Here is a 15,202-nt window from a genome sequence, read left to right on the forward strand (position 1 = left end):
TATTGTAAGAAACACAGTGATAAATATGTAAATCCTTCCTCATAGAGGTAGCTTTTAAAGCACCTACCTTAATTTTTGATAGGCCCAACAGTCAAAAAAGAATAAGAAAATATATAGAAATATAAATAACACAGTTAATAATCTTAATTTGTTGGGCACACAGAACTTTCTTCCCAAGAATCAAGGAATTCACAGTCTTCTAGTAAATGAAATATAATTTTTAAAATAACTAACCATATAATAGGTCAGTAAATTTTGAGGCATCTGTATCCTCAGACCATGTTTTCTGACCACAGTGCACATCAGTTAGAAGTCGATTACAAAGGTAAATTTTAAAAACACTATACTTTTGGACATTTAACAAACACGGCTTCATAATTCTTGGTAAGAAATCATGGTACAGGGGATCCTTGGGTGGCTCAGTGGTCAGGATCGAGTCCCGCATTCAGGCTCCCTGCATGGAGCCTACTTCTCCCTCTGCCCATGTCTCTGCCTCTTTCTCTCTGTGTCTCTCATGAATAAATAAAATCTTAAAAAAAAAAAAAAGAAATAAATCATGGTGCAAATTTAAAGTACTAAAAACTAAACAATAATCCAAAAACCACATTTCAAAGCTCGTATGTTGGGGTGAAAGTGGCATTTAGGTCTTTGATGCTGATATTAGAGAAGAAAGGCTAATTATTAACCAAGTATCCATCATAAGAAGATAAATATAAAGAAAGAATAATAGGATAAAGTCAAAGAACACATAAGGGCAGAATGAAGGACAATTTAAAACACAGTAAAGGGGATCAGCAAAACCAAGAGCCGGTTCTTGAAAAGACATGAAATAGGTGAACATCTGGTAGAAGGTGAAGAAAAAAGAGCGCCATCACAAATAAACAATGTTAGGAATGCAAAAAAGAGAAATAACCACAGATCCAACAGAAATGAGTGGTTTCCTTCATTTCTTTTTTTTTTTTTTTTTTTAAGATTTCATCTATTTATTCACGAGAGACACAGAGAGAGAGAGCGAGGCAGAGACACAGGTAGAGGGAGAAGCAGGCTCTATGCAGGGAGCCTGATGTGGGACTCGATCCCTGGTCTCCAGATCACACCCAGGGCTGAAGGCAGCGCTAAACCACTGAGCCACCCGGGCTGCCCAAATGAGTGGTTTCTAAAGATACATAGAAAATACTATAAACAACTTTATGGCAATAAATTTGAAAACAGAAAAGAGCACATTGCTATAAAAATTATACTCATTAAATATGTACAAGAAGAAGAGAAATCTGAAGAATGTCATGGCCATTAATGAATTGAAAAAGCAATCAAAAATCCCCCCACAAAGAAAAAACTAAGATGATTTTATCATTTAGTTCTACCAGACAGTCAAAGAACAGATTATCTCAGTCTTCTGTAAACTCTTCCAGGGAATAACAAGAGAGGAAATACTTGCTCTGTGAGGCCAGGACTACCACGTTACCATGCAAGGTCAACACAATAAAATAAAAATTGCAGCCCAATTTTACTCATTCACATAAGTGCAAAAATCCTAAACAAAATACCAGCAAACCAAATCCATCTATTTACTAAGAAGACAATGTATTGGTCTTATCCCACCAATGCAAGGATGATTTGACATTAGATGACCCATGCACATAATTTATTTCATTGATAAAGGTAAAAACTATAGATATAAGACACTCATTCATAATTAATGTAAAACAGAAACATCTTGGAGAACCAGGATTAGAGGGGGGATTTTTAAAACATTAGAAGAAATCTATTTAAAATCAGTAATTCCCTTCTTTTTATGGCTGAACAATATTTCATTGTATATATGCCACATTTTCTTTATCATTCCTTACCATGCACACAAAAGATAATTATGTGAGGTGATGGAGGTGTTAACTGATCTTATTGTGGCAATATTTTGCAGACTAAACATGCATCAGATAAATCATCACACCTTAAACAACACAATGTTAGATGTCATATCACAGTAAAGCTGAAAAAAATAAAAAATAAACACACATAAAAATGAAATACAAGTAAAAAATAAAACCAGTAATAAGACTGCCTGTATGTGAGTGTGTGTGTCCAGTATTACTGCTTCTATTCTACATTTTACTCTAAGGCCTAGCAGGACAGAAGAAATGAAAATCAACAGTGTAAGCATTGGCAAATAAGAAACAGCACTGTGTCATTTGCAGACGATATGTCAGAGAAAACCCAAAGGAATCTATAGGTAAATTATTAGAAATAATAAGAGTTTAGTGAGATTATTGGATTTAAGATCAATATGCACAAATCAATTACCTTTCTCTACACCAGGAAAAATTAGAAAACACACACAAGAGATAGCATGTAAAATAACAATAAGAAGTAAAAGGCACCTAGGAATAAGCCTAGTAGAAGATGTGCAAGACCTATATGAAAGCATTTATAAAACTGTTATAGGACATTAAAAAGGACATAAACCAATGAAAAGACTCAAGATTACAGGAATACTGGTTCTCCCCAGGTGGTTCTACACATAGATCCATTGAAGCTGCAATGAGAACTCCAATAGTTTTAGATAAATATGATGGTCTGATTCTAAAATTCATATGTAAATTTTAGACCAAATATAGACCAAAAATAGGGTATTCCTGAGGGAAAAGGGGAAGAGGAAGAGAGGAAAGAGGAAAATGAAGAGGGGAATTTCTTTTACCACATGGGAAGATTACTATCAGGTTGTAACAATTAGGCATGGATTCTGATGCAGGAACAAGTTGACCAATAGGTCAAAAGAGAAGTCGCAGAAATAGAAACACCTGAGTAGAAACCAGGTGTATGACGAAAGTGGCATTACATCTCAGGAGGAAAGGTGGGGGACGGGTTGCCAACAAATAGTGCCAGGACGACTGCTTGTCAGTATGGGAAAAAAATAAAAATTAGATCCCTATCTCATGCTTTACATGAACACCAATTCTGGGTGGAATAAAGATTTAAATGTAAAAGACAAAGCTGCAAAATGTCCAGAAGAAAATTCTTCCTGACTCAGGCTGACAGTATCTTCAACAAGACCCAAAAAATCATCACATTCAATTACATTAGAATTAAGACATTCTGTTCATTGAAAGCAACAAAAGATGAAAAGACAAGCCACTAATTGGGAAGAGACATTTGCAGTACTTAATGACAAAGATTTCGAATCCAGAATACTAAATGAATAATACTAATAATGGCAACCCACTTGAAAAATGAACCAAAGACATGAAAGACACATCACTGCTGAAGGAACAGGAATGGCAAAGAAACAGAAGCCCAAGTCCATTACTGAGTGATCAAATTAAGACCATACTTTGCACCTCTAGATTGGTGGAAAATATGCAGTCTGGCAATATCAAGGATTGATAGGGATGCAGAGTAACAGGGACAGTCATGCAACTGGTAGGATGTGGAAACGGGCACTTGGGAAAACAATTTGCAGGTATTCTGTAAGGTTGACGATTTGCATACCATACCACCCAATGACCTCACTCCTAGGCCTGTCTCTAGAACATACATTTTCCTACTGCAGAGTGACCCACTCATGGGCCTAGCCTTTTTATTTTAAAAAGGGAAACTATAGAAAATATCAGAGGTTGTCATTCATTTTAAGTATTATTTTGCAATGTTGTCCCAGGTATATATGAATGTATATTTGCACTGAGTTCCAGCCTAAAAAGTATTTCGTATGACAATGATGGCAAAAAAATGTGAAAAACAGTGTCTTGCGTGTGTGCCCTGGGCAGTGTGCAGAGAAATGTTCACGGCTGTGTTATTTACAACCACGCAAAATGGGAAAACCAAAAAAGATAATCAAGTGGCAGAGCATGGACAGGATAATTAACCCGCATAGTGGGATACCACACAACCTCAGAAGTGAACGAGCTAGGGTCACGTGTTGTGATGGATGAATCTTAGGAACATAATGTTGAACAAAAAAAGCCAGTCCCGGAAGACTGTAAACAACATAATATCACAATTACAAGGCTCAAAAGAGCTCCACTAAACACCCGTATTAATATCTGTGCGATAAATAGATTTTTAAGAAGAGGAGCAGGAGAGATAGCCAGACAATCAAAGTTCTGAAACCAGCCACGACATCGATGAACCTTGAAAACACGATGCTAAGTGGAAGAAACCAGATACCAAAGGCTACAGATTGTACGATTCTTCTACATGAAGTGTCTGGAATAGGCGAATCCACAGAGAGAGAGAGGGGAGATGATGGTTGTCAGGGGCCGGGGGGTGGAGAGAACAGAACAGGAGCAACTGCTGATGGGGACAGGGTTGCTTTCTGGGGTGATGAACGCGTTCTGGAATCAGTGCTGATGGCTGCACAGTTTTCTGAATGTACTAAAAAGCACTGGATTGTACACTTTTAAATGAGTTTCATGGTATGTGAATTATATCTTAATCTAAAAATAATGTCTTTGAGTGGGGTGCCTGGGTGGCTCAGTCAGTGACGCATCCGACCTTGGTTTCGGCTCAGGTCATGATCTCAGGGTCCTGGGATGGAGCCCTGCCTTGCCAGGCTCCGTGCTCAGTGGGGAGTGTCCTGGAGATTCTCTCTCCCGCTGCCTCTGCCCCTCCTCCCGCTCACATGCTTTCTTTTTCTCAAATAAATAATCTTTTTAAAAAATGCCTTTGAAGAAGAACAAGCCAATGATGACAAATGTATGGGTACCTGTTGTCCAGGATACTGATCACCTGTGGGAGTGAGGCAGAGGGAGGAGGGATGGGTTGGAAGAAAGTACAGGTAAATGCAGCAGGTGTTTGTAAAGGTCTAGTTCTTAAATTACCCGTGTTCATCTTACTGAGCTTCATTATACGTATGTGCTACATACACTTTTATAGGTACAGAACATGTAAAATTGAAAAGAATTGCAAATCGTAGATGAAATGGCATTAGAAGCAAATTACTGCCTTTTGGTAAACACTTCCTGGGAGGCTTTCTCTCATGGGCCCCGCGGAGCTGGATGCAGTTGTTCTGACCTCTGGTGGCTGAGAGGTGAAGGGCAGCTGGGGCTGCTTGCTTGTGGCCTGAGAGGCAATGGGGGTGATCCCTCGGAGCCAGCATGGTCCTGGCCACTCGATACCGGTCCAGGGTGCAGGCCACTGCCAGGCTCACCCCCATAAAGGGTGGACAGCCTTGTGCTTTTCTAGTTTGGGCTTTTCTCCCCATTTTTCCTTGCTGGCTCATCACCACACTTGTGTAAGCCCAGGAGTGAGGTGTGTGTCATGGCACTGAACTCTGTCCCTGGAAGGGACCAGCTGGCCACCTTCCGCCTCCATCCAGAGGACCCATCCTGGGGACCCTGGCCCCAAAGACAGGGGCTTGATGAGCTCACGAGCAAAAGTCCAGGGAAGCGGAGGTCAGAGTGCTGACACTGAGAACCAGTCTCCACACTACCTTTGTTTGACCAAAGCGCCTTCCTGGAGGAGTATTAACTCCATGAAGCCTGTGGGAAGTGTCGACTCGGGCACTTTAGAGGTGAGGGTGTCAGGCATCTCGGGGTTTACCACATGGAGACCAGTGAACAGCAAGTCTCCCCAGCCTGGTGTGGCTGGCTGGGCTAGAGAGGCATTCACTTACCTGCCCCATTCAGTCTCATCAAAGGTGGGGAACCTGGCCGGGAAGTCCCAAACCTCTTGGTGACCTAGAGGTGGCCTCAAGAGGAGGGCGCAGCAGGGGGTCATTACCAAAGCCCTGGGGGCTTTCTGGCTTGGGCTTGGGAGAGGCAGCGTGGGCTCTCAAGGAGGGCTCCCCGAGGCTCTGTTGCTCACTCTCCTGCGTGTCCACCTCAGGCAGGCTCTTCCCCTACAGGATGGGTCAGTCCCTGCGCCTACCGATTGCATTGATTCTCTTGTAGGAATTGAATTAATGCAGGCAGAGCTCTCCTTAAGAGTTGGGCAAACGGCAGCTGCTTCAGCTCTATCACTTTCACGGCGTTAAGAGTGCTCAGCGTAGAGCTGGGAACCCCACTCAGAGCCCCCTAATCAGGCTGAGGGTTGGGGTGGGGAGTCTCTCATGCAGAGAATGACTTCTCCTCCTCCTCCGTCCGCAGACACCATGGAGGTGGCACTGATCTTTCTGTGCAGCATGCTGGCTCCCACCGTCCTGGCCAGTGGTAAGTCCCCCTCCAGGTCCCAACCCTGTGAGAGTATAGGGCCGGGCAAGGGGGCTCTCAGAGTCTACATGTCTGATCAGTGACAGCCCGTCCCCGCTTTAGTCAGCAGAGAAGGTGCTGGAAGGCAGCAGGTGTTCTCCGAGCCACCTCCAGCCTGCCCACCCCTCCCCACAGAGCCCAGCAGGCTTTACCATCAGTCCTCAAGCCTTCCAGGTCTCTGTAGACTGTTGGCCTGAACCTCGGGAGCCCACTCTAGAACCTGACCTTGGTCTCTGTTTCCCCAGCTGTAACAAGAGGGTAACAGCCCCTGCCTCACAAAGGATGTGGATGTGCTGTGGAGGTAGACTCTCACTGGGGTTCTGAGCCGAACCCCCCTCGACTCTCAGGCTGGCCCACCCTTCTCTGCCTCCCCAGGCACCTGTATGGTGCTTCCCAGGAGTCCCTTTGTGAGAAATGAGGACTGGGGGGCTTGGGCGGTATTCGGGAACCAGAGGTATAAGTGTCTTTCTCTTGCCCACACTTGTTTCTTTTTTTCAGCAGCTGAGCAGGAGAATGAGAAGGACCCTTTCCATTATGGTGAGCTTGATGGGAACCCCGGGTGGGGAAGGGGAGGTGTAGCCCCACCTGGGGGAGGGCAAACCATGCTCTTCCCCACCTTCCTCTCATTCCATGTCTCACTCTTGCTCCTTTGATAGATTACCAGACGCTGAGGATTGGGGGCCTGGTGTTTGCCGTGGTGCTCTTCTCGGTGGGGATTCTCCTTATCCTGAGTAAGTTCGTTCCCTGTTTGCTCTGGAAGGGTGTTGTCTGAGGCTGCTAAGCAGGTAGAGAATGGTGTCAGAGCCAGGCCACACCCTCACCTGGACAGAGAAGAGGCTGTCCATCCTCCCTGGTATCTCTAGGACCTAATATACAGCCCGGGGCACATAGTAAGTGCTCAGTAAAACAGTGAAGAATGAGCAAAATAAATGCTTGATGAAAACAAACGGACTAGGAAGGGGCAGGGTGGCTCTCTTCGGGCTGTATCCAGGAGGCATGGAGGGGGGGTGTCCACAGGAGTTAGAGGCTGTCCCCAGAGTGCTTCGGAGGATGTGTCCTGCATTTGTTTTTCCCACATGAGCCTGGGCTGCATGGAGCCCTGTGCACTTGCCTGATTGAGTCGACTATGGCAGGGTAGTCAGTCGAAACTGCTGAATCGTTGAACCTTGACCTCAGAAGAACCCTACTCCAAGGATTGCTGCGTGTTGCTGTGTTTTTTATGTAGTCCTGTGTGGCAGCCCTGCTGCGGTCAAGCCAGGAGCATGACCGTGGGCTCAAGAAGCATGACCTTGGGCTCACAGCAGGAGCATGGCCTGAAGCTCAAGCTGGGAGCATGACCTTGGGTGGTCTCTTTGCCTTTTAGGTCGCAGATGCAAGTGCAGTTTCAATCAGAAGCCCCGGTAAGGATGCCGTGTCTATGGACATCTGGGGTGACACTAGGAGGGGACAGGGAAGGCCCCCTAGTGTGTGAGCCCAAATGAGCATTCTTTTGACTTAGAAAGAGGTGTGTGTGTGTGTGTGTGTGTGTGTGTGTGTTGGGAGCAGAGGAGAAGCTTTGAGCACTGCCAGACATGTTCTGGGGCAAAGGAAATCTCAAACTGTTTAGGCGAGCCCCTCCTCTCTTCTGATGTATATTAGGGAGGGGAGGTAGGCAAGAAGGTGCTGGATGCTCTCCTGGAGGCCCTGGAGACAGTTGGGCTTGGGAGGAAGGATGCAGAGGGCCTCAGAGCCTCTCAGGAGGTCTACATCCTTTCTATAGGACCTGTGTCACTGCCCCTGCTTATTACCTGCTCATGGGGCTCTTCGGCTGAGTAGAAGCTTGGGCTCCCTGTCATTCATCCCTTCCCTTAAAGGATGTATCCCATTAGTCCACTACAAAAACCAGGGGTAGCACTGGACCTCCAAAGTCCAAAGTCTGGCAGGACACAACCCAAGCCCTGAGGCGGCCTTTGGCCGCTCCTTCCCAGCACTTAGTTGTCTCCAGAGCCAACACTGAAGATTCCTGTGAGTTCCCCTGACACCGCACCCTTCAACCCCAGCTTCTACCCCCTGCCCCACGCACCCCCAGGTGGAGAGTGCACCCACCCTCCAGTGACTCAGTGGGGACCCATGCAGACTGTCGCGTGGCAGCAAGGAGACTGGGCTTGCTGTGCAGACCTCTGACGGAAGGGCTGTGTCTCTTGTTCTTGCAGGGCTCCAGGGGATGAGGAGGCCCAGGTGGAGAACCTCATCACTGCAAATGGTAATGTGACCACCAGCCCCGGGGGATAGAAGTCACTGCGGAGGGTCCTCGGACATCTCAGGGAGGGGTGGTCATTGGGCACCACAGCCTCCCTAGGGCTAAGTAGACGTGTTCCCATGTCTGTGCCACAAAAGGGGCCTCCAGGGCCTCTGCTCTGCGTGGCTCCCTCACCTCCCCCAGACAGGCTTTCTTCTCCCTACTGACAGCCACTGTTCAGAGGGCATCCGCTTTGTGTTGGGCACGGTACCAGGGGCCTTCATGTGATTAGACCTCACCATCAGCATTTTATCACCAAGACTCAGAAAAGCTAAGGAATGTACCAGACTCTTAGAACCAGCAAGTAGCAGGGCGAGGATTTGCACCTGGGTCTGTCTGACTCAGAATCCTGCCAAGTTGCCTCTTGGCTGTACGGTCCAGACTCTCCCCTGGTGTCGGGCATGGGCACAGCTGCCCGCAGGGGGGTGGCCTACTGGGGTGAGGGGCCCATTCACTGCAACCCATTCAATTTTTTTTTCTAGCAACGGAGCCCCAGAAAGCAGAGAACTGAAGTGTAGCCCTTGGGTAGGAAGGTAAGATTCTGTCTCTGTGTCTTTCTCTGGTCCCATCACTGTTCATTCCCCAGAGAAGAAGTATGGGGCCAGCTGGTGCAGTGGGCACAGCTTTTTTTATGAGCCATGCTCTGAGAGCAGTAAGACAGATGGAAACATCTGAGATACACCACACATGCGCAGTAAACAGGTGGAAAATCAGGATTCTGCACAACCCAGTGGTCAAGTGCATGGGGTGTCATCTTAGCTGCCACGTGGGCAGGACTTGGGAGAGAAGTATGGTTCGTGAAATACCCCTAATATCAGAGCAGCATGAAGATAATGGCTTTTAGTGATGATTCAGAAGGTATCTTAGGGCCACTTGAAAAAAAATTAACATTTCATAATGAAACTTACTGTGTCTACAGAAAATCGAGAAGAGTGGGTTACCCCCCCAACCTGCATCATCCATGCACAGCCTTCAGAGGCATTGTGTTTAGTATTTGCTTCCGTTGATTGTTGTAGGGACACAGAAGACTAGTAACTATGAAATGCTTTAGTTTCCAAAATATTGCCACACGCAGACTTGCTTTATGATGTACCTGGAACTTACTGGGGCCGGGGGGTGCGAGGGGGGCAGTCCACTCACATCTGCCTTGCATAAGGCATGATAGGTCTACGACTTCATCCTAAATTGTCAGTGAAGAGATTTCTCGTGCAGAAATGCCCGGTACACCACCAGCTTTTACTGTGATGGCGATAACACAGTGGACTTGGGTAGCATGTGAATTTTTTCCTAGGTGCTTTGATGCCCTCATGACAGCCCCGTGGGTGAGCAGAACAGGGCTCGTTATGTCCATCTTCCAGATGGGGCTCGGAAAGGTCAGGGATTGCCCACGTGCGAGGTGGCCATCGATGCCAATCTGGGGGGCAGGCGGCCAGGCTGGCGGCTTGGTGTTCTGTCCATTTGTGGCAGCCAGCAGGGCCCATCCTGGGCTTGGGGGGGGGGGGGGGGCTCCAGGGAGGGAGGTGTGAGCTAGCAGCTGTCATGTCTTGGCTTTAAAAAAAAAAACAACAAACTTGGACTTCCTCAGAAACCTTGTTCTCTTAGGTCACGGGACTGTGAGCAACTACTGGCGGTGTCTTGACGGAGAAACTCTGGGTTTAACAATTTTCTTTCCACAGCTACCAGGTTCCAGCCCTGCTGAGAGAAGCACTCCCCTGAGGACCCCCCCCATTCCCCCCTCCTTTCCCTGCAAGTCAGGCTCGTCCTCCTTGTGTCCCCAGGAATGTGGTGCTCAGAGTGGGTCTCATCCTGTGGGTCTCAGTGGCCAGAGAGACTATGCTAAAGGCAGGGAGGCAGCAGGTAGAGATTCCCGAAAGGAACCGAAGTTGTGTTTTAATTTAAATTCTCTCCGCCTTTAGCCTCCAGAACCTGAACGGAGCTGCTTGAACCTTTAGATGCAAATGTTGATGCTTAAGAACACCGGCCACTTCAGCAGCAGATCTTTCCCCAGGAGAAGCCAAGAACATGTGTGTCCCCCTGACCCCCTCCCCATCCCCACAACACGGTCCGCAACTTAACGATGCAACTAACACCCGCCTCCCCTGCCCACAGCCTGCGGTCCCGTCCACCTCCTGTGACGTGTCTGTGTGTGTTTGATGACCGTGGTCTCTGTGGCTGCTTGTTTGTGGATGATGTTGTGTTTTAGTGACCCTGGACTCACTTTCCTGGGCGGGTGCTGAGCCGTGTCGCCATCAGCACCTCCCTGCTCCCCGGTGCCCCCCCACCCCCTGATCATCTCCCACTCCCGGGAGCCTGCTTTTTCCCTTGAGAGACCAGTCCCTTCTCTTGATATAGGGGTGGGTGTAGATAGGGGTAGGGGGCATGGGTGGGGGTCTCCAGTTGTCTTGGGACTTGGGAAGGTTTACATCACCTTCGTGATCCCTCTTCACATGGCCTCTCTTTGCTTCCTTTGCAAGAGCCTGGCTCCTGAATTCTAACCCTGACCCGAGTCTGTTCTGGGGTCTCTCCGCAATCAGAGGGGCACAGCAGGGAGCTGGTGAGCCCAGTTTTGCCTCCGGGCAAGCTCTGCGCCATCCATGGTCGTTTCCTCTTGGGGCTTCCACCACGGAGTCCTCATCTGCCCTGCACCAAGGCAGAGCAGCCCGGGATCCCAGGGCCAGGGCTTCTACTCTGCCCCTGGGGAATGTGCCCCTTGCATATCTTCTCAGCAATAACCCCGTGGGCTCTGGCACCCTCCTCCTCTCCCCTGTCGTCCCTGCTTCTGAGACTCCCAGCTACAGCCCGGCTTTTCTAGACTCAGATTCCTGTCCCTGAATGAGGTCTCTGGTAGGCAAGGGCTGATAGGATCCATTCTGTTGGGGCCAGCACTCTGGCGGAGGGGGCGGCAGGGGGAGCAGAGGTCCTTTGCTTCTCTGCCCCCCATCCCACTGCTCAGGCAGCAGCAATGACTCCTGCACCGTTGGCCTGTCGCAGATAAGAGCGGCAAGTGTGGCAGCTGGGCTGCAGGTTAGAGACCGGGCAGGTCCGCACAGCCCTGCTGCGGAGGGAACAGCAAGAGGCTGAAAGTCAGGAAGGATGGCAAGTCCAGCCAGACCCCGCCCGTCCCATCCATCGTGTTCTCGTGGAAACTAACCAAACCGCGCCGCTGTGACCGGGACTGCTGTTCTCCGTGTTGTGATCTATCCTCTCAACAGCAAAAAGGAATAAAATACCATTTGTTTCCTAGTGGCTCTGAAATGCTTTCCTCTGTGTAAAGAGCTTGAGCGTGTGTAGGGCCTGTGGGACACCCCCTTGGTCAGAGGGAGGCAGCGGCAGCTGGGCGGCAGCCAGGTGGTGTGTGTGGTCCAGCGGCGCGACACTGAGCCTCTCCGCTTCCCCTGGACCCCTCCTCACTCCTTCCTCCTCCAGCCACCCCCTGCTCCTGGGTCAGTGGCTGAGGCTCTGCCCCGTGGCGGGACCTATACCTAATGCATGTCCTGCATAGCACAGAGTCACAGTGGCTCCACCAAAGACATGCTGGCCTAGAAAGAAAGGCTCTGACCTCTCCCTTTGGTCAGTTCTGGGGCCACCACCTAAGGACTTGGCAAAGAGGGTGTATGTGGGTCACTTGAGTTATGATCAGAGCTCTTACCCTTTCATCTTTCTCTAAACCCAAATACTGCCTCCTCGATGAAGCCTTCCTGGACTTCAGGTAGAATGAGCAAGTCCCTTTCTGTGCTCCGGTTCACACTGGTTCCTGCCTTTATCTTCACATTTAGTGCTCCGTACCTTGCCTCCAAACTGTGGAGTCCAGGTGGACAGTGTCCATTCATGAATCAGCTGTGGTGACACAATAGATGGCACCTAGGGGCCAGGCGTCACCTATGGTGTCCTCCCAGAGATGTTCCAGTTCAGTCTGAGAAAGTACTGTTGGCCAAATAAGCACAGCTGCAAGCTGATTCTCTGGGAGGTCACTGCTGGGCGCCCCCCAGCTCTGGGCGTTTTGTGTGTTTTTATTACAAGACACAGTTCTCAGTGGGTAAGGACTAATAAGTCTTGTTCTAAAAGAGTGCCTGGAACACCTTCACACCATCCCCCATCCCCAAATCTTCAAAGAGTCTAGATTCTGGGAGTCGTTTAGAGCTACAGAATTGGCAGGTGCAGGTCCTGAGTGACATGGAGGTCCAGCTACTCCCTGGCCACCCCTGGGATATGCAGAGTGCCTATCCTACTTCTGCAACTGCCCTGCCCTCTGCCCCACCCCAGGTCTTTGAAAAGATTGGGGCTTTTCATTGAGATCTTAGCTCAGTTTTGTCAGCTCAAAGATCATGGGGGCTAAAAAAAAATTTCTGGTTGCACCTAAAGTTTGTAAATAAGCGACCATTTGTGGAACCTTCGCGGATCAGGGAATCGACAAGTCTGGTGGCAGTTTCAGAGTGTGGCCCGAAGAAGACCCTGAGGCCCCAGAAACACAAGAGATGATGGATATACCTCTTCACATTCATTATTAAAAATAAAACGTTAAAATGAGTGTGAGGAAATCTAATGGAGGAGATTCTGATTTTTCTCACAATGATCAGGTTAACGGCAGAGAATGACGTTATTCAGCTCTGGTGTATCTAGAAAATAGTTGTCCCTCCTTTGCCAGACTGTCGGCACCCACTTATTTTCCCTCCTGATAACCCAACCTTATCTCTGAGGCAGGTAGGATATTCATACCTTACAGATTCTCTGCTAAATTTGTGGCTGGTCTAGGTCACAGCCTTGAGGCCTGGAGGGACGAGGAACAGGGCCTGGCTGTCTGTCTTCAAAGCTCCCTCTGGCATGCCAGGCGGCCTGGTTTCCCTCTGCAGGAGAGGGCTGATGTCCAGAAGAGGATCACAGGGCATGGTGTGACCACATCTGGAACCTGGCTGGCCCTTCAGGGCATACACCAGCTAGACTGTACTCTGCGTCTTGTGGCCTGGAAATAAGATGCATAATGACGATCAAAATAATGGCAATAATATTATTATTAATAACTACATAAAGCAGCTAATATGTGCCAAACCCTGCCCATGTCACACAGCTCAACTCATTCAGAACTCACAGCCCTACCTGGTAGTATCTCAGTTTTACAGAGAAGGAAACCATAGCTCGGTGGGACTGGCCTGAGTTTGCACTCCTGGGGACAAAGCCAAGGTCCAGCCCAGATCCATCCAGCTCCAAGCCCATCTTGCTCTGTGCAGCAGAAGAAAGGATATAGACCCATTTGGGTGCATATGGGAGGAGCAGAATTTGGCCTTGTGTGAGGGAGTCCCTGGTTCTCACAGCTGTGATGATCCCAAATGGGAGTGAGCTCCCTGTCACTGGGAGTGTTCAAGAATGGACCCTCTGACCAAGAGGAACTATGAGAATCTACCCGGGATGGCCAGATCTACCCAGGTCCGGGCTCAAATTGAGGACCATCTCCCCTGCCTCCACCCCACCACCCACTTACAATGGACAAGCCCTTTCTCCCTCTCTGGTCCAGAGCTGTAGAGTCAGGGAAGAAGAATCCAGAATCCAGGCATGGATTGCCATTTGATGTGTGTCTTCCCTCTGGACCAATGCTCCGCGCTGGCAGGACCATGTCTGACCACACAGCCCCGAGGCCGGTGACTGATATCTGTAATTTGGTTGGATATAGGAACTAAGACTTGGTTATATAGGAGAGCTGCCATGCTGTGCCACTTCCCAGAAGGGAATGCTAAGTCCCCAGGCCTCAGACACTGATTCCCAGGTGTCCTGCGCATCTTACCTCCCAACTACTGCCCCGCTCCTCATGAATTCCACTCCAAGGATTTTCAAGCCTGTTTGCATGGAGGTGTTTGTGTTATTTAACACCACATAAAAATAGGTCAATCTGCCTTCTGAGCCCCCGGGCTGTGACCCTCCCCACCACTCTGGCATGTGTGGGTTTTTTGTTTTTGTTTTTGTTTTTGCAAGTTGTGGATTGGAACTTGCCAAATTGTTCTTGGAAGAGAGTCAGAGGCAGAGCGCAAGCAGCAGGGAGGGGTGGGGGGTGAGGGGGATGCCAGGCTGAAGGACACGCCAAGGTCACCGGGCTCTCTCCTTCCTCTGGGGAGGAGGGCTCTGGCCTCCCAGTGATCGTGGGCTGGCAGGGGTGGCCGGGCAAAGCCAGGGTGGAGGGCTGTCCAGCTCTATCTGGTTCACCCCACCTTGTCCCTGGCTGCTCTGCCTCACTCTGGGCCCAATGAGAGAGAGAGAGCGAGAGAGAAAGAGACCAGGTGTGTTTGCCTGAGCCAGGGGAGGAGCTTTGGAAATACCTGTCTCCAGGCCACAAAGAGGAAGAATGCCACCTCTCACCATTAGTGTGATTCATTGCTGTCACAGCTAAACTCCAGGGGAGCAGAATCAGCCAGCTCAAGCCAACCGGCTGTTGATTTTATGGAGCGGGCCCCAGCCCTGGGCCTGCTTGCACAATAATGGGGCACCTGCCAAGGCAGTGATGGCAGAGCAGGTGATGCTGGATCGGATGTCACAGACGGCTTGGGCCAGAAGGGGTGGCAGGGGGAGGGGCCCCCTGCACTGTCCTGAGGAGTGGGCTCCTGCCTCAGAGCCAGGCTTGGAGGCAGGCAGGCTGGCAGGGGCAAAGGAGGCTCAGGACATACCGTGGTAGTCCCCTCTCCTCTCTAGCTGTGTAAGCTTAGGCACACCCCAGCATCTGTCATTTTCTTTGCAAAATGTAGTCCTTTCCTGGCCA

General features: G+C 49.2%; 1 protein-coding gene across 4 annotated transcripts in view; it reads left to right on the top strand.

Annotated features, from left to right (window-relative positions):
• Window positions 1–11,703, top strand: part of FXYD6 (FXYD domain containing ion transport regulator 6) — a 31,036-nt gene extending 19,333 nt beyond the window's left edge. For 2 of the 4 annotated variants that reach the window (XM_072729671.1, XM_072729673.1), the window contains exons 2-8: window positions 6,081–6,143; window positions 6,681–6,719; window positions 6,839–6,913; window positions 7,546–7,582; window positions 8,375–8,424; window positions 8,943–8,993; window positions 10,377–11,703. In XM_072729671.1, the coding sequence (XP_072585772.1) occupies window positions 6,086–6,143; window positions 6,681–6,719; window positions 6,839–6,913; window positions 7,546–7,582; window positions 8,375–8,424; window positions 8,943–8,971 (288 nt within the window). In that variant the 5' untranslated portion in view covers window positions 6,081–6,085 and the 3' untranslated portion in view covers window positions 8,972–8,993; window positions 10,377–11,703. The remainder of the gene's footprint in view (window positions 1–6,080; window positions 6,144–6,680; window positions 6,720–6,838; window positions 6,914–7,545; window positions 7,583–8,374; window positions 8,425–8,942; window positions 8,994–10,376) is intronic. The other 2 variants (XM_072729672.1, XM_072729674.1) reach the window with 1 other exon arrangement.
• The last annotated feature ends 3,499 nt before the right edge of the window (window positions 11,704–15,202 follow it).

Source organism: Vulpes vulpes, chromosome 12 (assembly GCF_048418805.1).
Source record: "Vulpes vulpes isolate BD-2025 chromosome 12, VulVul3, whole genome shotgun sequence".
Classification (NCBI taxonomy): domain Eukaryota; kingdom Metazoa; phylum Chordata; class Mammalia; order Carnivora; family Canidae; genus Vulpes; species Vulpes vulpes.